Source organism: Salvia miltiorrhiza, chromosome 1 (assembly GCF_028751815.1).
Source record: "Salvia miltiorrhiza cultivar Shanhuang (shh) chromosome 1, IMPLAD_Smil_shh, whole genome shotgun sequence".
Taxonomy (NCBI): domain Eukaryota; kingdom Viridiplantae; phylum Streptophyta; class Magnoliopsida; order Lamiales; family Lamiaceae; genus Salvia; species Salvia miltiorrhiza.
In genome coordinates this window covers 37,430,057-37,449,245 of record NC_080387.1, presented here as the reverse complement: position 1 = coordinate 37,449,245, position 19,189 = coordinate 37,430,057, and the positions used below count along the sequence as shown (strand labels likewise).

At 37.1% G+C, this 19,189-nt stretch overlaps 3 protein-coding genes across 7 annotated transcripts; all 3 read right to left on the bottom strand.

Annotated features, from left to right (window-relative positions):
- Positions 1 to 2,268, bottom strand: LOC131023856 (pentatricopeptide repeat-containing protein At2g36730-like). Its single transcript, XM_057953478.1, has 2 exons — positions 1,588 to 2,268; positions 1 to 982 (listed from the first exon to the last, which is right to left on the bottom strand). The coding sequence occupies exons 1-2, from the start codon at positions 2,145 to 2,147 to the stop codon at positions 154 to 156; spliced, it is 1,389 nt and encodes a 462-aa protein (XP_057809461.1). The 5' UTR covers positions 2,148 to 2,268; the 3' UTR covers positions 1 to 153.
- Positions 2,269 to 3,884: 1,616 nt separating this feature from the next.
- Positions 3,885 to 10,921, bottom strand: LOC131023850 (DNA (cytosine-5)-methyltransferase CMT3). The gene is made up of 20 exons (XM_057953464.1): positions 10,534 to 10,921; positions 8,460 to 8,543; positions 8,197 to 8,304; positions 7,999 to 8,118; positions 7,820 to 7,919; positions 7,505 to 7,698; positions 7,313 to 7,378; positions 6,985 to 7,230; positions 6,510 to 6,568; positions 6,344 to 6,410; positions 5,929 to 6,258; positions 5,746 to 5,814; positions 5,570 to 5,656; positions 5,389 to 5,476; positions 5,013 to 5,131; positions 4,819 to 4,923; positions 4,701 to 4,744; positions 4,551 to 4,620; positions 4,366 to 4,469; positions 3,885 to 4,285 (listed from the first exon to the last, which is right to left on the bottom strand). The coding sequence occupies exons 1-20, from the start codon at positions 10,783 to 10,785 to the stop codon at positions 4,120 to 4,122; spliced, it is 2,478 nt and encodes an 825-aa protein (XP_057809447.1). The 5' UTR covers positions 10,786 to 10,921; the 3' UTR covers positions 3,885 to 4,119.
- A 2,161-nt stretch (positions 10,922 to 13,082) lies between these two features.
- LOC131023819 (E3 ubiquitin-protein ligase SINAT2-like) lies at positions 13,083 to 18,972 on the bottom strand. Of its 5 annotated transcripts, XM_057953442.1 has the most exons (6): positions 18,458 to 18,793; positions 17,557 to 17,640; positions 16,849 to 16,931; positions 15,817 to 16,057; positions 14,049 to 14,432; positions 13,083 to 13,704 (listed from the first exon to the last, which is right to left on the bottom strand). In XM_057953442.1, the coding sequence occupies exons 4-6, from the start codon at positions 16,024 to 16,026 to the stop codon at positions 13,381 to 13,383; spliced, it is 918 nt and encodes a 305-aa protein (XP_057809425.1). In that variant the 5' UTR covers positions 16,027 to 16,057; positions 16,849 to 16,931; positions 17,557 to 17,640; positions 18,458 to 18,793; the 3' UTR covers positions 13,083 to 13,380. The 5 variants fall into 5 exon arrangements, with proteins under 5 accessions (XP_057809425.1, XP_057809438.1, XP_057809431.1 ...); XM_057953455.1 differs by lacking the exon at positions 17,557 to 17,640 and having other exon boundaries at positions 18,458 to 18,972; XM_057953448.1 differs by lacking the exon at positions 17,557 to 17,640 and having other exon boundaries at positions 18,227 to 18,793.
- Between the last annotated feature and the right edge of the window lie 217 nt (positions 18,973 to 19,189).

The following is a 19,189-nucleotide window of genomic DNA, read 5'->3' as shown; positions in this document are numbered from 1 at the left end:
AAGTTGAAAGGTTGGTTATGTCGAAAATCAGAACATATTTACTCTTGATTTCCATGCAAATTAAGAGAATCAATCGAATTCGAATCCAAAGAAACCTAGCTAGCCTTAGTTCCCAAACTCAACCATCCAAATTTGGGCATTGCATATAAGTTTTCAACCAGCAAGAGGAGGAGCCTGCACCCAACTATAACCAGGGACTTTTTCCACACCTTTTATCTTCATCTCATTTCTCGCATCATCATACCCTTTCACCCTGCATCCGACTCCCAACGACACTGAAGAAGCAAGCACATAATTAGCTCCAACGTCGGGGCTGAGCTCGATCAAACGCTCCACCAAATGCCCGTCTAAACCATGAGCACAATGGTGTACATTACAAGCACTTAGGTAACTCCTCAAGATAACAGAGTTGGGCTCCATTGGCATGCTCATGATAACCCGGTAAGCCTCTTCAATCTCTCCACTGCGTCCAAGTAAGTCGACCATGCAGCCATAGTGCTCCATAGTAGGCTTGATTTTGTACACATTCACCATTTTCTTGAAAAGCTCCTTCCCCTTGCTTACAATTCCTCCATGGCTGCAAGCAGAGAGCACAGATGTGAATGACACGCTGTCTGGTGTCAAGCCGGCTTCTTGTTCCATTCGGGCAAACAAAGACACAGCTTCTTCTCCCAGGCCATTGCTTGCAAGACAAGAGACCATTACTGTCCAAGACTGCAGATTTTTTTGGCTGATGGAGTTGAATACGTGGAGGGCTTCGGATATATGACCTGATTTTGCATACATACTCAGAAGGGCCGTTCCCAACTCGGCGTTCAACTCCATACCATTGATGACAATGTATGAATGGATGGATCTTCCTTGCCTGATTTTGAGGAGGTTGGTGCAAGCAGAGAGAAGGCTGACGAATGTGACTGAGTTTGGCTTCTCGTTTGTCATGGTCATGTCGTTGAATGCTCTCAACGCCTCCGATTCAAGGTTACTGCAAGTGTTGAAAGGGATCAGAATAGAGATCAAAGCAAACATATTTTCATGCCTAAAAGGGAAATCCTAAATTTACCAGAATTATAATCAGGCCATTTTCTTTCCTAATTGGGCCTAAATACTGATTTTGCACATGAACTAAGAATTGTGATTTATGGCAGAGACATCCAGCTACATTATTTGGTGCATCATCCGCTTCAGCCATATAGACATTTTATGCGTCCACCTCAGCATTAATTTGGGGGCAATAAACAACTATGTGAAAAATCTAAACAACAAAAAGTTCCATGTATTTGGAGGTAAAAAAATTAGTTCATGCCCAAAACAAGAAGTTTGTAAAAGTTGGTGTATTTAAGCGCAACTATCCCTTTCTAAGTTGGTACTAAACAAGATTTAGAAAACGAGAATGGCCACACCAAATTTGTGAAACAGGAATTTCACAATGGACAAGATACACAGAAAGCCAAATACAAGTTATGTTGGCCATAAACCTATAGTTTTTAAGGAAAATCAGATTCATAAACGCCTATCAAATTGTAGGGAAGACTTGGAATTCTGATTGGAGTGATTACAGAACAAAGTGAAATTCGCAGCTTCACATACCAATCAACATAAGCGGCAATCAAGGAACTCCAAGATACCACATTTCTTTCCGGCATTTCATCGAATACCATCCTCGCAAACTCAACCAAGCCGCACCCAGCATACATCGTCAAGAGGGTATTCCCCACATGTGGATCCGAACCGAATCCCGCCTTCACAGTGAGGGCGTGCACCGACCCACCAGCTCCGAGCATCGAGCCCCGCCCGCAGGCCTTGATGACAAAAGGGAACGTGAAATGATTAGGTCTGCCAGCACCAGGCGTTCGAAGTAATTCCGCAAAGAGGGTCACGGCCTCTGTCGGGGCGGAGGAGATGGAGCTCCTGGAGTAGGCCTTGATCAGCATGTTCCACGCGAAGAGAGGCGGCGGCGCGATGGGGGAGGCGTCGAAGAGGCGCCGCGCGTGGCGGAGGGAGGCGGAGGCAGCGGAGAGCATGAGCTGGGAGAAGAAGTATTCATCATGGTCGAGAGAGGTTTTGAGGAGTGTGCAATGGAGGATTTGGAGGGTTTGCACCGAGCTTTTCGAGACTTCCAAGAGCCTTTGAAACTGGCGGGAAATCATAGTCTGAATCAGACTCAAACTAAGCTTAAACTTATTTATGAATTGTATTCAATATTTTTGGAGTTGGATGATTGTTTTGAATAAAAGTTACTCTTTCCATCCCGGCAATTTCTTTTCAAAAACGGATTTTAAAGAATTAGTATTTTGTATGTTACATGTAATAGGTTAGTATTTTGTATGTTACATGTAATAGGTGAAAAAGTGAAAAGATAAATAAATGAAAAAATTTGAACATATAAGAAAACTGCTCAAACTTCACGGGACAATCCAAAAATAAATATGCTCAAGCTTCGCGGACGGAGGGAATACTCTATGCTATTTTTAAAATATAAATTTATTTGCAAATCATTGTTGATTTTTAATGATGTCATTCTAGAAAAAAATACTTGCCAAAAGTTTCTCTTCATAAATTCTATTTTGAGACGGTTTCTCTTCATAAATTATGAATTTGTAATCATCGAGTAAAGAATGTGAGTTTTGAAGTGAGGGTGTACCAATACAATCAATTAGGGATGTCAATGCAGCCCGAAACCCGTGGGCCGACCCGAATAACCCGATAAAATTAGAGGGTTAGGGTTGAAAAATTGCAACCCGAAAAAACCTCCAGCCCGATTAGCCCGCACCCGACTAACCCGGAACCCGATAGGGCTAGCCCGAAAACCCGATGGGCTGACCCGGTGGGCTAACGGAATTGTAACTGATGCATCCAGTTACAACTTCTGCTATGTTTAGATATATGGTATTTGCTTAAATATATATATCATATATGTAGCCTCATTAAAAAAAAGTAAAATTAATTAGTTAGAATATATATGTGTGTGTGTGTGTGCAATCTCATTAAAAAAAGTGAAATTAATTACGAATTTTTTGTAGAAATTGATTATTAGTATCTCATTAGTTAGAAATTAATTATTAGTATCTCATTTTAAAGAGATACCAATTTTTTTTTTTTCTGTCAATGAGACGTGCATGACAAATCCACTAATTATTCAGTAATAATCCAGATTGATTCTAGTGCATTGATACATGTTAAATTTTACTATCTCATTTTAATATAATTTTGTTTATGTAATCTTGAATATCTTATATTTTTGCATTTCATATTTTGCTATATAATTTATAACTTTAATATATATGTATATTTTATACATTATACATTAAATCATTAGGAATAATAAAATACAAATAATAATTTTATTTTTACGCCTTTAACCTGATTAGCCCGATGGGCTAGCCCGAAACCCGAAAGTTTAGGGTTAGGGTCCAAGATTTACAACCCGAAAAAATCTCCAACCCGATTAACCCACACCCGACTAACCCGAAACCCGATAGGGTTAGCCCGAAAATCCGGTGGGCTGGCCCGATTGACATCCCTACAATCAATAGAGAGAAAAAAACCTTGAACATCTTCATTCATTTCTTCTTCTTTTTTCATCTCTAAAACATCTTATATTTAAAAAAAAAAAAAAAAAAAAAAAAACAATTTCATTAACTATTATCCTTACAATCATAAAACTTCTTCTCCACTCATCAAATACACAACTAAATTTTATTAAAATTTGTATTGATGTTTCAAGGTTAGAGAAAACATAAATTAACCATCTAAAAATGTTTATGCTTACATAGTTTCATAAAAAATTATGTAAAAAATATAACAACTTCTAAAAGCAGCCCAAAAAAATACAACACAAATCTAATAGCTGCTTATGGATTGAATATAGCAACTAACATATGAAATGAGATTTGGAAACTCAATCATGATTCATAACCAATGTTTTTTACAGTTACAATACTATCAACTCAAATTGTTGTGCAGTAAATTAAAAATAATAATCCTTACATTAGAATGGAATTAATCGAGAAATAGAGTACAAAATACAAATCGACAAAGCAGGAATTCATAATTAACAGAAGAGAAATAATCTTGTATATTTCTCCATCTTTACCAGCTTTGCATATGATCAAGAAAGAATCATATCATGTCAATAGTAGGTGAAGCTACATCTCTCATCATGGGATAATCTTCAGGCAAGGTGAACACTGGTTCATTATGTGACAGCCCCCTCAATGACCGAGCTAGAGAGAACCCCAATGCCCGTGCAACTGGCACAGCCACCGCATTCCCCACTTGTATGTATCTGCGAAATGAAAATTGCGCCTCAAAATCATACGTAAAAGAGGCAAGAGAGAAGGGAAGAGGAGAGAGGGGTAAGGGTACCTCTCCTTTATAGGGCCAACAAGTTTGTAGTAATCAGGAAAGCCTTGCAGTCGGGCATTTTCACGGATTGAGAGAACTCTATCTTGACTAGGATGCAAGATTGCCTAGAAAGTTTTCTTTTCAGTTAATAGCAGAAGCACTACTGGCAAAATCATTGTACATGGAGAGAGGAATAAAAATGTTACCTGATTATGAGGCTCTGCTCGAGTGACGACAGTAGGAACTGTTTCATCCCACCACAAACGTCCAAACGGCCTGCAAGAATGGAAATTTGAGTATACAATGACGCTGGAACTTATATTAGGTTAAGCATAGAATCAAAATGGCTAGCGTACTTGCTGGAGCTTCCATTAACAAAAGTCATAGCGTAATCTGGGACCTGCAAATGAAGAGCATGAGGTATACTGAACAAAACAAGACACATAGATGAGAAATTTGAAAGGCAGATTGTACCAAAGGTTTCCCGGAAGAAACTTTTTGTCTTGGCACATCAGGATCCCATTCAACTTTGTTGTCTGGACGAACTCTAACACCTGGCAAATCCCTGAAGTTTGCACCCTGCATGAAGGTAACAGTTGCAAAAATGAAAATTTATACATTTGCTTGTACTGTCATAGTTGTGCAGTTCCAGAGCCACAAGGTTCTACCTTCTTTTTAGGTATTTGACAAACACGTTCGTAGTCATCCTGATTTAGCTGAAGGGGACGATGATCACACAACAGGTGTTCAAACACTTCAGATTTGACATTCAAGTAACCAGGCATTTCTGCATTAGAAATGTGTTTATTTGAGAAAAATTAGTGAATCGTGACATAATACTGCAACTGAAAAACATATTATCATATAAAATTTGGATGGTGACAACACATACATACTATTGAAAACATAAATATTTTGTACTGCAACTTTATATCCTTCAAATGAAAGCATGATATAGAAGTGGTAAAAGCCTAAGTTGGAGAAGAAGAACAATCACTTGCATTTTGCCAACATTCAACAGTAAAATAAAAACTATAAGCTTACCATCCCTTCTTTGCCTAATGAAGCGCTGGAATTCAGTTTGAGGCTCAGAGCCATAAGGTATTTCATCACGCCCCTCATCATTCTCGACCTAAATAATGCATACTCAAGCCATAATAATTACATGAATCATATTATAAGAGATAAAACATATCATAGGTTGAGATATCAAAGTTCTACATACATGAGGGAGGTCAGAGATAGCATCACCAAGAACCAATGCCTTCTTTAGATCCAATTTACACCCTTCTTCATATGCAACAGTATTGGCCTGTAGGTAATAAAAAAATTATAAGCCCCTCCAAGAAGAGAAAAATTAAATGGACACTATTTAACTCCCAAAGAATTAGCAAGCCGTACCTCAAATTCAAGTGGAGTAACTCCTCTGACAACAACATTATGGGTTGGCAACGGGTATGAGGGTAACTTCTGCAGCAAAAAAAGACAAGGCAGGATAAAAAACGAGCAAAGCTAGCTCAACAAAACAGATTTATTATCAAGTTATTAATACTGAATGATAGCTTCAGAAGAGAAGTAATTTACCTCTGTGGAAAGGGCACCCCACACAAAAACACGCATGCGAAACTGAGGCAGACCATATGCACCGGCTGCCATCATTCCCATTCTTGCTTGATAACCCATCCCAACAAGGCTGCCCATTGCATATCTACCAAGAAAACCGCCTGCAAACTTCACAAGGTCAACCACGTTCTCCATCAACACAAACTTTGGCCTAAGATGGGACACAATATCCATGAACACAACAAGTTGTTTATTTTTCGGATCATCAAGTGGCGCTTCCTTGTTCCTAAACCTATTAAAACCACTTATGCCTTGACAAGGTGGGCCCCCACATACAACATCAACAGCTCCCTACATGTCATGAAAACAATACCCATTACTTCAATGCAAATAGTGTTCAATTTAACTTGCTGATACTAAACACCAAAACACTCACAGGCAACGGCAAAATTCTAGACTTGTAGCCTCTTAAGACAAATTCCTTCAGCTTTTGTGGGCAAGAACTGGCAAGACAAGACATGATTTCATATGAGCACATGAGAAATGCAAAACAAATTCATATAATAGGTGAATTAAAACTGAAAAAGATTAACTTTTTATACCTTAGACTATCCAAGGGCTCCCATGTATCATGCTCGGGACCATAACCCTTCCACCGTATCTGATAAATAGAAAATTGGGAAATAACACCAAAAACAGTATTAGAATAAAATCATAAACCTAGAGCAGTGAATACAGGGTTCTTTGTCGTTGGAACCCATCTAGGGTTTGGTATCATACAACAAGGACAACTATGACATATGATCTTACTTGCATATCAGAGAGCTAACCATTTATAACCTAGGATTTAAGTCACATAATACTTCATACTAATGACTAAAGACCTATTAATCATAGCACATTAGTCAACAATTCATTTCAATATCTTGAGTGAAAACCTACTAGTAATATATTACTGTAAAATGAATCAATACATACAACTCATTAATCATTTCAGGAAACATGAAGAAAATATAGGAACATATAAATTATAAACTTCTTATCGCTACAGGACTAAATATATGATTGTTCAATTACCTTGAAATGTAGTTCGGGAGATTCTTTTTCATTGGGGTCTCCATAACAAACCTCCAAGATCTCTTCAACTTCGAACACTTCAGAGTCATCTTCGTCGCCATTTTCATCTTCCTCACTATCATCTTCAACTTCTTCCTTGACATGCTCACTGGATGTGCCTTTGTTTTCTGAGGACAAGTAGGAAGTGCAAAGCTTCTCCCACTCCACAAGCAGGTGGAAAAAATCATCTGCTTTTTCATTTCTTACCTATTGTACCAAGATGAGTAAAAGTAAAAGATCAATATGTTGGTCCAACATAGAACTCATTAATATGCTTACAGATAATTACCTGTGTTTCTGGATGGTTTAGTTTCAGGCTTTCACAAGCATATGGGTTGAGATCAACAGCCCATTTCTGTTTGTTAAAATAGAAGCATCATAGAGAACAAGTCAATCCATGATAACTGGAACAGTTTCAACTTAAAGCAAACTTGTCTATAAGAAAAGGGTGGCACAACAAATGAGGAAAGACCAAACTTACCGTAACAAGTTTAACCCCATTACTGTTAGCACCAAGGCATAGCCCAGTCGACATTGCACCACATCCAGAGTACATGTCCAATAGACTTTTTTCACCACTTGGCCCTTCAAGCTCAGAAAATACATGTGTAACTGAATTGCCATCAGCATCACTAGAGATGGTAGAACCAGATTCATTGCTGTTTGTAGTACTCTCTGCAAATAAAGAGCATACAAAGAAAGAAAAAGGAAACTCAGAATCTATCTCAATTTCCAATAATATAAATCCTCAATCACAAACCAATGCCTATTTAACATAGGAAAAAGATAAACACACCTGATGACAAGTTTACAAAAGAAGTATATGGAAGCAAGTACATCTTGTCATAGTAATAGTCATGTGTTGATCTAAGCTTTTCCTTTACCTGATCTTCAACCTATAAACATGCAAGAAACTAAATCAGGTTCCACATCACCGCTGAGTAAAGAACACAGTTCTAATGGATTCACACATACCTTCAAAGGTAAAAGCACAATTCGAAGCTTTTTTACAAGGCAGTCAAGTGGATTATCATCCTTGACTTCAGAAAAGAATACTTGTCTGTTATCTATAAGATTAGAACATGTTTTAATAACCTACCAAAGAAAACAGAAACTATGTCAGAACTATTAACTAAGAAAACAACTGACAGTACTTATTTCACAACACCTCACCGTATCATCTGCTCTATAATACCACTGAGCTGAAAAATTTTGTGTCCCATCAACAGCTTGGAACAATTCTACAATCTTGCAAATATAACTTTCCTTCCCTTCCTCAGCCTAAACGACCGAAAAAATTTGCAAGTCAGTTTAAAATAGCTTGACGTTTACACAATCAAGAAACCCACAATAGTACAGTGCTGCAGGTGAAAAAAGTGGGGACAGGAAAATTGACAAAGAGCTATAAAGACGAAACCAAAAACCAGTCCATCAACCTTGACATGGGCATCATCTTCCAAGCAATAAACCAGTCCATCAACCTTCGCTTGAAGAAAATGGCATTTCGCTTGGACGATTTCCTACGATTATCCATGAAGCCAGAATAGTAATATCAATACAGCTTACTCAATGTGAGGGTTGCAAAATCACAACTGCAAAATCCAAGGCAAGACATCCATGACACATAATAGTTCTTGCCAAGAAAAATAGGTGAAAGTGCGTTAAGACAAAGAAACCATCCTTCTTCTCTCCCCGAATACACAATGTAAACAGTTACTATGAAATTAAAAAGCACAAGCGGTACGAAAATGTAGTCTCTGGCGAAACTGAAATGAGGAGTAAGAGAAGTGATGATACGAGCACAAAGGAGAAGTAAATAGTATTCCCTCCGTCCGCCAAGATTATGTCACAATTAATATATTGGACGTCCGCCAAAATTATGTCACTTTCTTGTTATAGCAATGGTCCCACCATTCTCTTTAATATTTTATCCTTATTAACACTCTTTATTTACAAAAAAATCACTCAAAATTCAATCTCAACCACTCATCTCATAAAGTGGTGGGACCCTTTCTCCACTACATCAAAATCATCACCAATTTTATTAAATCTCGTACCCAAGCAAATTGCCATAATCTTAGCGGACGGAAGGAGCATGAGTTTTTTATTATAAATGGTAAAAAGTGCATCTCTTAAAAATGAATATTTTGAGTACCCACTTTTATAGAAGTTGATACTTTTATATATTCTCGCAAAAACATAACCAACCACAATCAAAAGAAAAGAATGAATTATTAACTTTCAAAGGATTTTCAAAAATAATACAAAAGTAAACTTTTGCCGTGAATTAGGGGATCAATATCTTAAGTTATGCTCGCTTGGTCTCATAAAAATTAATTTATTTTTTTACACTAAGATTAATGAAAAAATATAAATTAAATTATTTTTTATGAAAATAAGATATTTTTTAAGAGATGATCTAAAATAAAAAACAAATTATCATTAATGGGACGGAATGCATATTTATTTACAATTAAAAAATAATTTACTTTTTTAACACTAAGATTAATGGAAAAAAAATGTAAATTAAATTATCTTTTTTGAAAATAAGATATCTTTTGTGAGATGATCTAAGATGAAAAACAAATCATCTTTAATGAGACAGAAAAATGCGTATTTATTTATAATTTAAAAATATAGTACTATATACAATTCGAACAAAATAAAAAAAAATGTTACTATCTGCTATTTCACTAACCAATGGCATGCACTCCGTCTTTTAAAACATGCAATCCAACTTTCCTTTTCCTTGGTAATACCGAGGCATCACAATTAAAAACGTAGTTAATGAAACTTAATGCCGGAGTATATTTACGATTCCGTCCAAAATCAAAATCTTTGAATACAATTAACCTTTTGGCAACGCCAATCTGGTCGAAACAGTTAATTTAAGCATGTTACATTAAATACCACATATACATGAATCCTTTTCTCCATAATTTATTGTGTCTTAACATATCTTCATTTGCGATTTGTTATAGTTTAATTCATTAAGTTTTAATATAATTTAAAATAATTAATTAGGAATCACTTATCTATTTGAATTAGTAATTAATTATTAGAGTCAATTAATACTTTTCAAAATTCAACTTTTAATTATAAATCATTACTAAAATAGTAAAACTAAGAATGATACCATAATAATATTATGGGATAGAGGATCATCCAACACACAATGTTTGTCACATTTTTCACAACAATCTCGACTTTTTCATTAGTGACAACCTAAATACAATGCATTAGTAATTACTAATTAGTGAATATTCAGTAAGAAGTATCCGCAATTATAATATCTTGAATTTAAAACCAATCCCAATTCCATGGCAGCTCAACTGAACGAACCCTATATATAAACAAAATCCATATATTCTCCGCATGTTTTAAATGTGCCACAAACACATATACACAATCACAAATCATAAACATATACGCATAAGCCTTCCAAAAAAACCATATACGCATAACCTAACACAATTAGCAGCATATGCCATATAAACAGAAGCTATGTACCGTTGACTGATTATCTTTCTGATATCGATGCGGCCACCGTTTCCGAGCTTCCTCGCCGGCGACCGGTTCACCTAAAAACAGGGCCTCACCTGCATCCTCGCTCCCGTCGTCTATGACAGTTGGAATCCTTGTCTCCTCGTCCACCGCCCCAGTTGATTCAGCAGAGGCTGGCTTCTTGGACCGCCGGCTTCCTTCCGCCGTGGCTGCGGCCGGATCCTTCGTCGCCGATTCGGACTTCCTCTTATTCGCCATCACTGGAAGGTTAACGCAATGTAGCTTCTGTGAATTTGTATCTATATATATATATGTATAGTCACAATTGGCGATGTGAATGAATTGTGAGCAGAAATGCGGTGGAGGGGGAAAGATATATAGAGAGAGGGAGAGAGGGCTGAGGGATGGGTTTTTTAAGGGTTCGAAATTTTTGAAGGAGCGAAACGGGCGGGAGTGGAATTATGGGAGGGGATAAACTGGATTGGATAGTGAGGCGTGGAATCCGCGTAGTACACGTCGATTTTATTCAAGGAAGAATTTGGAACTATTTTTTCTTTTTTTATATACTCTCTCCGTTCCGCTATTCAAGTCTCATTTCTTTTCGGCACAGAGATTAAGAAGAAGCAAATTAGATAATTTAAGAGTGTGGTCCACATGATTTAGTTTGTGTTTAAGGAATAACTAATTATTTCTAATTTATTATTATTAAAAGACTTAATTTTTTTAATTTATTTTTATATAATCTGTAATTTTATTTATATTAATTTTATGCTTGTTTAATGAAATTTTTACCTGCCTAAATTAAAAATTAATGGGCATAAGTTGACAATTTAACTCGAAAATCTGCCTAACTAATTGGAGTGCATTAACTTTAAAAAATTGAAACACAATGCAATGCACAAAAAAGTGGCGACAGTTGAAAAAGAACCTTTAGCATTAAAAAATGGCCAACATTCAAATTTCCCACAATTTTCCCAAGTTTTCAGATTGCTATGCCCTTTATAAATAGGGCAGACAACACTATCACTAAACTAAACTCCCAAAAAACAAAAAACACTCAAAAACACCACACTTTGCTCCACATGGCTAGAAGGAATGATCTTTCTTCCTTTGAGAGGGCTGCCATCATCGAGTTTCTGCTTGAAGGAAGCCAAAATGGAAAGCCATCTCGAGGGAAGATTACTGCTGTTGTTCAAAGATGGAGCTACTGCCAGCGGACGATCAGTCGTACTTGGGCAGCTGCAAAAGAACGAAGAGCAAATGGTGAGGTAATGAGTTCGGTGAGTAAGAAAATATTGAGACCAAGGAGAAAACTTGTAGCTCTGGATTTACAGTTAATTGCTAGCCTAGATTTGTCAAAAAGATCAACAATTAGAAAGCTTGCATGTGGGGTTAAATGCAGTAAAAGCACAGTGGGTGGATGGGCAAAATCTGGACTGATCAGGGCTCATTCGAATGCAATAAAACATGATCTCACAGCTCCAAACAAGTTGCTTAGGCTACGGTTTTTCTTAAAAGAGAGAGAGAGAGAGAGAGAGCTTCAGATTTCGACCAAAGGCGACGAAATAGAAAGCGAGAGAGAGAGAGCTTCAGATTTTGACGGAGTTAAATCACAGGGATTCAGATGGGTGAGAGAAATTGAAGGTGAGAGACGAATGCAGAGGAGCGGCGGCTGAAACCCAAGAAAGTCGACGACGGAGCGTCGGAGAATCGGAGAGGCAGAGCGCCGATCGCGATTCGAGAGAGAGTAGTTTTAGGGTTTCGGACTTGCGGCGGACTCAAATGGAGAAGAATTGGGAGAAAATTAAATGGTGGGTTGGAGTCCGGTAGGTTCCAATTGAAATTAGTGTGATAATTAGTGATCTCATTTAATGTTAAGCATCCCCTTATTATTTCCTTTTTAGGAAACGGGACATTATCGGTGGGACAACCCAAAAAGGAAAATGAAACTTGAATAGCGGGACGGAGGGAGTAGGTTTTTATTTTCATGAATAATCCGAACCTTTTCTTCTAGCAAACGCTATTGAGTTTTCTTTATTACATCATTCTAAACATCTATAAAATCAAAAAGAATTATCAATTATATTGATGTCTAAAATTAAACTAGTAGTTTCACAATAGAGAACAAAATCTCAATTTGAAATAAAAAATAAATAAATAAAATAAACTATTGAAAGCTCCCTAGAGTGTAAGAGTTACCTTGGTGTTCGTTTTCATGTATTGGACACAAATTAATGTCAAATATTTTCATGAGTATTGACCTCACACCTCCCCCTATGATGAAATTAACCGTGGATCAATTTAATCTCGAACAATCGAACCCCTGATTCGTATAAGATTGTAAATATTGTCAACATTTCAAGCAATACTGATATATACATACTGTCAATTTGCTCTTCTAAACTTGTTAGGTCACACTTCTTCAGATAACTGCAGTCGTTACTCGTAAAGACCAGTAATAACATATGCTTCAAAATCACACAAAATAGTAGTAATAAAAAAATGGCGGCACAAAGGCACCAGCTATACAGAAATGGAAGAATATGCTCAACAGCTTCAATCACAAAACAACTTGACTTCTTTACCCCCTGACTAAAATTGAGCAAGATTCATGCCTCAACTGATATGCAAAAGTCATCCCATCAAGATTTTACAAGAAAATTTTTTGAGGTTAATTTAGTCTATTGAGATTAAACAAGTTTAAGGATTAGCCCAACATCATTCTGTAGTTTTCATGTACAGATAAATAAGTAAAAGCCTTGCACCAATCATGAGAGATTCCCTTCGCATGCCTGTATTCGACCCGTCCAAGGGGAGAGGCGATCGCACCGCCAGTCGACTCAACCAATCTCTCTATGCTTCTTCTTTCCATATCCGCCCCGCCACCTTCAGCTTCAGCTCCTGCCTGTTACCACCGGAGAAAAAGAGCGCCATGCTCCGTTGGATGATCAGCCCGTCCATGCTGTCACGGACTTTTGTGTGACCATCGCGGATGCTCCTGGGGACCCCTTGCCACGTCATCTTCCTGCCGTTTCCTCCAACCTCCAGGCTGTAGCTGAACTTCCGGGCATCGTGATCATCGCCCATGAAGCGAATGAACGCCATGTACACAGGCGCCATCCCTAGATTGAAGGCCTCGAAGTGCAAGCAGAACTGGTAGCCGTAGCAGTTGAAAACCTGCACAAGATTTTAAGTCGTGAGCCGGAATCATCACCCACGATCTCTATCCCACTTTTTGGTCTCATTTTTACAACTCTGAATTGGGGTTCATATATTTATATCCATTAGGCTTAGCATTTAAACAAAAGTTTTAGTTAATAATTGAGTATTCCGGTTGATTATTCCATATTTAGGATATATATGATTTTTTCAAATATCAACTTTTAGCAACAAATGTTAATTAGGGTTCATTCTATAGAAGCAATTTAAATAGTGGGACACAGAAGCTGTTCGGGACTGAGTATCCGAACCGGGGAATCATAATGCATAATAAATAGAGAGCGGAAAGAGAGAGCGCTTACAGTCAGCATCCAGGTAGCGTTTTCGACGTCTTGTGGGTTGGATTTCACGTATCTGTGGTTGAACGTACAGCCGTCGTGCATATCAACGTTGTGGTCTCTCTTGAGATGGTCCACGAGGAATGGGATGCTACCGCTGATGGGGCAGTCTGCTCCAGCATACGGGCACTTGTAGGGACGAAACCTACAATTCTGTTCGTGCCTCAATCTGCCATGATAAGGGAAAATATCCTGACAGCCGAGAATCTGGAACTTGCATGGCAATTCAAGTGATTCCGCAACTCGTTCCAACGCTAAGCATCTAATATTCCCAAGCTCATGACGACAAATTGGGCAACACCGCACCTTCGACTGGCACTTCGAGCATAAAGTATGACCATTTGGACACTGGAAGAGGAAGAATCATTACAGTTAAAGCATAAAGTAAATTTAGCCAATATGAGAAAAGAGCAAGTAAAATACTTAGACCTTAGCCGTAGTAACGTGCACATTAATCATAGTTCTATCAATCAAAATATTCTGTGTTTCCCTACAAATCGTCTAAGTTTGTGTTCATAAACTTTGATTATATATCGTCTTCGTGTCACGTTCATACAATTTTAACAGTACCAAATAAAATCGTCCAAGTTAGAACGACCTTTCCCCATATCCTTCCTCGCATTCATCCTAACTCGACTGAACCTTCCACCAGAATCATGAACCACATCTAACTAACAGAATTCTCCAAACCACATCTAACTCCCCATATTTGTGACCTATTATCCGATCACAGGCCCAAACTCCACTGGAACCAACCAGCTAATACGACCAATCTATAGTGTCAGTTAAATGTGGCCACAAAGGTCCAAGATGATTGCGTCGAGTTTTGAAATGTGACCATTAGATTTAATTAGTTGAAGGCGAATAGTAGGTCAGTTGGTAAAAAAGTAGCAAAAAGTTATGGGCGCAAGAAAAGGATTTTGGTATATTCCTTCTTAATCATTGAATTTCCTTTTAAATGAGTATATTTTGAGTTCATTACATCTGATATAATGAAGCAGCATTTTTTAAAATAAAGCTTGTATATTTGCCAAAATGAATGTCTACAAGTTTACTAGCTCATAAACTGAAGGGTATTTCGGGAAGAAACAAAATACGAGGTAGATTATTTATGTGCGCACTTCCTTAAATATTCATGCGCCCATATTCACTAGGTCAACATAATAACTGGAATGAAAGAATCTTAGACCATTAATTTGAATTACGAAAATCTAACTTCCTATTCCAAGGCGGTAAGCGACTACCAACTGCAGTTATTACTGGAGCAGCTCTAATATCCTAGCATACTGATTGCCTGTGTGGAAAAATATACTGTACATCATTAACTCCACCTTTTGTCGTTACATGCTATAATTATAAGCATTTAAACTCCAATAGTTTAAACAATTACTGCAGTCAAAGTTCAATTCCGATCAGCCACGAGTAAATTCTGCACTTTAGTATCAGGCTAGCTGGCACTACCTGTTTCTATTTTGGAATCATTGACAAAATATGAACTCTCAGGTCTGATTACGCATCATTGATGTCTTTTAAAATGTATAAGCTGGAAACTCAAATAAAGACAATTCACAAAATCAATTTCAAGCTGCCTAAAAAGGGGTATAATTCTGGCAGTGACATTATACTCTGCCCCAGAGATAAAGAAACACGTGGAAGCTAAATTAGAACAATTTTACTTGCAGGATATACAAATATCGAATCAGACAAATACGTAAAGTACGGAATTAATTACCTGGTGAATTGGGGGGTACATTACATTCATACAAACAGGGCATTCAAGTAGCTCGTGCACAGCAGTATTTGATGTTATGCCACGTTTTGCACCATTAAAAGGTGAGATCTTCCTATGAGGAGAGGCTCTATATTCAATAATCTCGGGAGCAACATCGTTATCAGCACTTCGGCCCTCAATAATGCTCTCATATGTGCCACCAGGAAGCATGATTTTTTCAAAAATGCTGTTTACTGGATTCCTGTCAACAAATCCGATACGGAGAGTTAAACTGAGTTGGACCCAAAAGACTCCTATATAGTCGAGGGATTCCCCATTAGGTAGTACTTTCCACCGGTTATTATCTACATTTTTGGTGGCAGGATTCAACATTTCCCATTAATTTTTAACTAAAATTATGGCTAATCGATTATTTCTCAATTACTGCATATTGTTAATGAGACTAAACATGCATTAATAGGAATAACAGCATTAACACAGAAGCACTAATTACAAGCTGAATACAATGCAACTAGCACTTCTTTATAAAATGTTAATGATAACCTAAACTAGGACATGCCAACATTATCAGCATAATTATCCCCGCCAATCATGTCTTATCATTATAATTATCTCTGCTTCTCTTTTATTACTTCAAATTGAATTGTTTAGATCTTAATCTAGCCATGAAAGGCTGATCTAAGATTCCAAAAATGGAATGGAAGGACTCAAAAGATAGCCACCCGAAGAGAATAGAAGTTTCTAACGTATTTGATACTTTGAAGTTGATATTTTGACTTGGGAATTTCACCATGCGTGATAACCATTTTCATCTTATGTGGACAAGGCAATAGAACTAGCAAAAAAGTGATAACGGATTAGCTAAGGAAGTAAACCCTTTGATCCAAGCAATATTGTTGGCACGAGTTATATGATATGAAAAATCTTACAAGCATCGACCAACAATCTATTACATACTAACAATTTTTAGCTTTCGGACTATGATTCCAAGTTTTCTCATATGGAAACGTCAAATCCCTAAAGAAGACATACTTTGAAGCTCTACTATTTCAATGCCCAAAAGAAAAGGCATCAGAATCGACCGGAGTTGCACATGTTGATTTAGTTATTCTGAGCTGCACCAGACATGAAAAGTGCTCCATTAGACAGTTGCGGGCAAATATCAGTGAAGAGGCATGCTGCATTTCAACCAAACATGCATATTCAAACCAAATGCCTATGAAAAATTATCTTCTTCCTGAATGGCAACAAAATAAGAAGCTATAATCTGGAAGAACACTGGCTCCTCATCTAATCTAAAGGACGAAAAGCATGTGTTACTTTTGTCTTGGTTACAAATACTTTCAGTTTTGAGTATGCTTTCACTTGGACTAGTTATGTGGAAATAATCGCAATAGATGATTTGGAACCTTGCAACCATTTAAAACTGCTAAACAATCCAAATAGAATTGAGATTAGTTATAAGAGATGATAAATTTAAAAAAATCAAACGATGAACCAAATCAATGTAAACAAACGCAATTGCACTTAACATGGTATGACGAAATCCATGTGGAAGAATTGACTAGGTCGTAGAGGCATTTTCTTCTCATATAAACCGGCAACTCATATGACGTCATAAGAGCAACTATCAACAAATCAGGAACTTTTTAACGACTAGAACTGCCTTACTGAATCTTATCCCTTAGATGGAGCTATGTTCTCCAATCAAAAACTAGTAATTCAAACAGGGTATCATACTGAGATTAAGATGAATAGTATCCTGATTGGAAAACGAGACAGCGAGACTCCCTTCTGTTTCCAATAAACGGGGAGGATTGCTACCTGCTATCACTATGCATTAACAGAAGATATTTTCTTCATTAAAGGACTACAGACAGAGACAAGGTAAATGATATTAGAAGATCAAAACACAAAACGAAAGAAGAAAAACTTGTTTCTGGTGAAAAATCCTGAAATTATGAACCAATAAAACATTGCCTTTCTAGGTCAATAAGGTAAAGCAAATATCACATTTTTCAGGTAAAAAATCCACATCAAAGATTTGGGAGAAGACAAGGCCACAGAATATGACGAGCAACAATTCAGTCACATCAAATAGAATCTTTCCCAATATTAACTAAATAGTAAATTCAAACAAAATAGTGACAGAAAAAGGAAAAAGAAAATGGAAATTAGTGATTCCACACATCCATATAGTGATGCCCAGCTCTCAAGGTTTTCTCAACCCCTTTGCAAGAATTCAAAAGGCAGATTAAAAAGCAAAAGCATACGCAGCATCAAAACATCAAAAATCAAAATTTTCTATTTTCCACAACAATTCAAACCAACATTTCGACATGCGCATATACAATTAGACAAAAATCAACGAGCGCCCTAAAACAGATACAAACTTAAATCCGATTCAAACCTAGCGATCCTGCAAGCAATTTCATTTCACTCAATCCACCACTCAATACAAAGCAAGCTTCAGCTTTTTCACACAAAATTCGCTAATCTTTCTCTCACTTGGAAACAAGTAAACCTTCGAAACAAAGTAAGGATCAGATTCGGTTTTGCCCTCTTTCTCAAATCAAATAAATAAAAATCAAAAACCCAGAAAAATTAAAGACCATCTCGAGAGAGAGAGCGAGAGACTAACCCGGAAAAGCAAAAACCCAAGAGAAGATTTTGCAGCAGGAAATCAATTAAACGCTCGAAATCGTAATCAACCCATGTTGGAGTAATCAATAATTGGGTGCCGATAATGCGAATTTACTTCAACAGGACAAAGTAGAGGGGCGATTTTTCGTGTTGAGGTGGAGCTCAATCCTTAAAACCCGTTTTGCTGCCTTCTATTTACGTGTCTAGGTTGGACTTATTTACCACACTCGAAAACTTCAATAACTCAATCTGCACTCTGCAGACGCACTGTGGGTTGTGTGTGTCGTTTTTTCTACCCGTTGGGAGGCTCACTTCTGTGGTGGGTGCGTGGATTTCATGACTCTTGATTTCTACTTTATAAATACCGATATTTTTCTTAATCAAATTTCTAATTAAACTCAGTAGGTTTTTATTATGTTAGTCGGTCGGTCAATGTTTGTGTTTTACTATGAAATAGTGTTTTCAAATTACTGATATCTATCTTTTAAAAAAAACTGATATCTATGGTGCTCTAAAACAAATTTGATATCTATGGACTCAATAAATGATTTGTGTTGGATTGCGTGACGAGTCGATACTAATCAAACTATACTCAAGTCGAGATCTATTTTGAATTTTGTGAAATTGTTCAAAAAATCAATTTTAGAAGTCACTATTCGCCGCATTATCTATCGAGAAATTTCGATCGTATAATTATAAATCTGAATAGTGCTAATACTTGCTGAATCAA

Bases quoted from the DNA above. Each gene is read 5' to 3' on its own strand.
- LOC131023856 (XM_057953478.1), bottom strand. From the start codon at position 2,147: ATGATTTCCCGCCAGTTTCAAAGGCTCTTGGAAGTCTCGAAAAGCTCG. The intron at 983-1,587 runs GTATGTGAAGCT...CAACACTTGCAG, and splicing joins ATTGCCGCTTATGTTGATTG to TAACCTTGAATCGGAGGCGT.
- LOC131023850 (XM_057953464.1), bottom strand. From the start codon at position 10,785: ATGGCGAATAAGAGGAAGTCCGAATCGGCGACGAAGGATCCGGCCGCA. The intron at 5,815-5,928 runs GTAAATTACTTC...TTTTTGCTGCAG, and splicing joins GGGGTGCCCTTTCCACAGAG to AAGTTACCCTCATACCCGTT. The intron at 4,621-4,700 runs GTACGCTAGCCA...CCATTCTTGCAG, and splicing joins GTTAATGGAAGCTCCAGCAA to GCCGTTTGGACGTTTGTGGT.
- LOC131023819 (XM_057953455.1), bottom strand. From the start codon at position 16,026: ATGCTTCCTGGTGGCACATATGAGAGCATTATTGAGGGCCGAAGTGCT. The intron at 14,433-15,816 runs GTAATTAATTCC...TTCCTCTTCCAG, and splicing joins TGTACCCCCCAATTCACCAG to TGTCCAAATGGTCATACTTT. The intron at 13,705-14,048 runs GTAAGCGCTCTC...AATCTTGTGCAG, and splicing joins ACGCTACCTGGATGCTGACT to GTTTTCAACTGCTACGGCTA.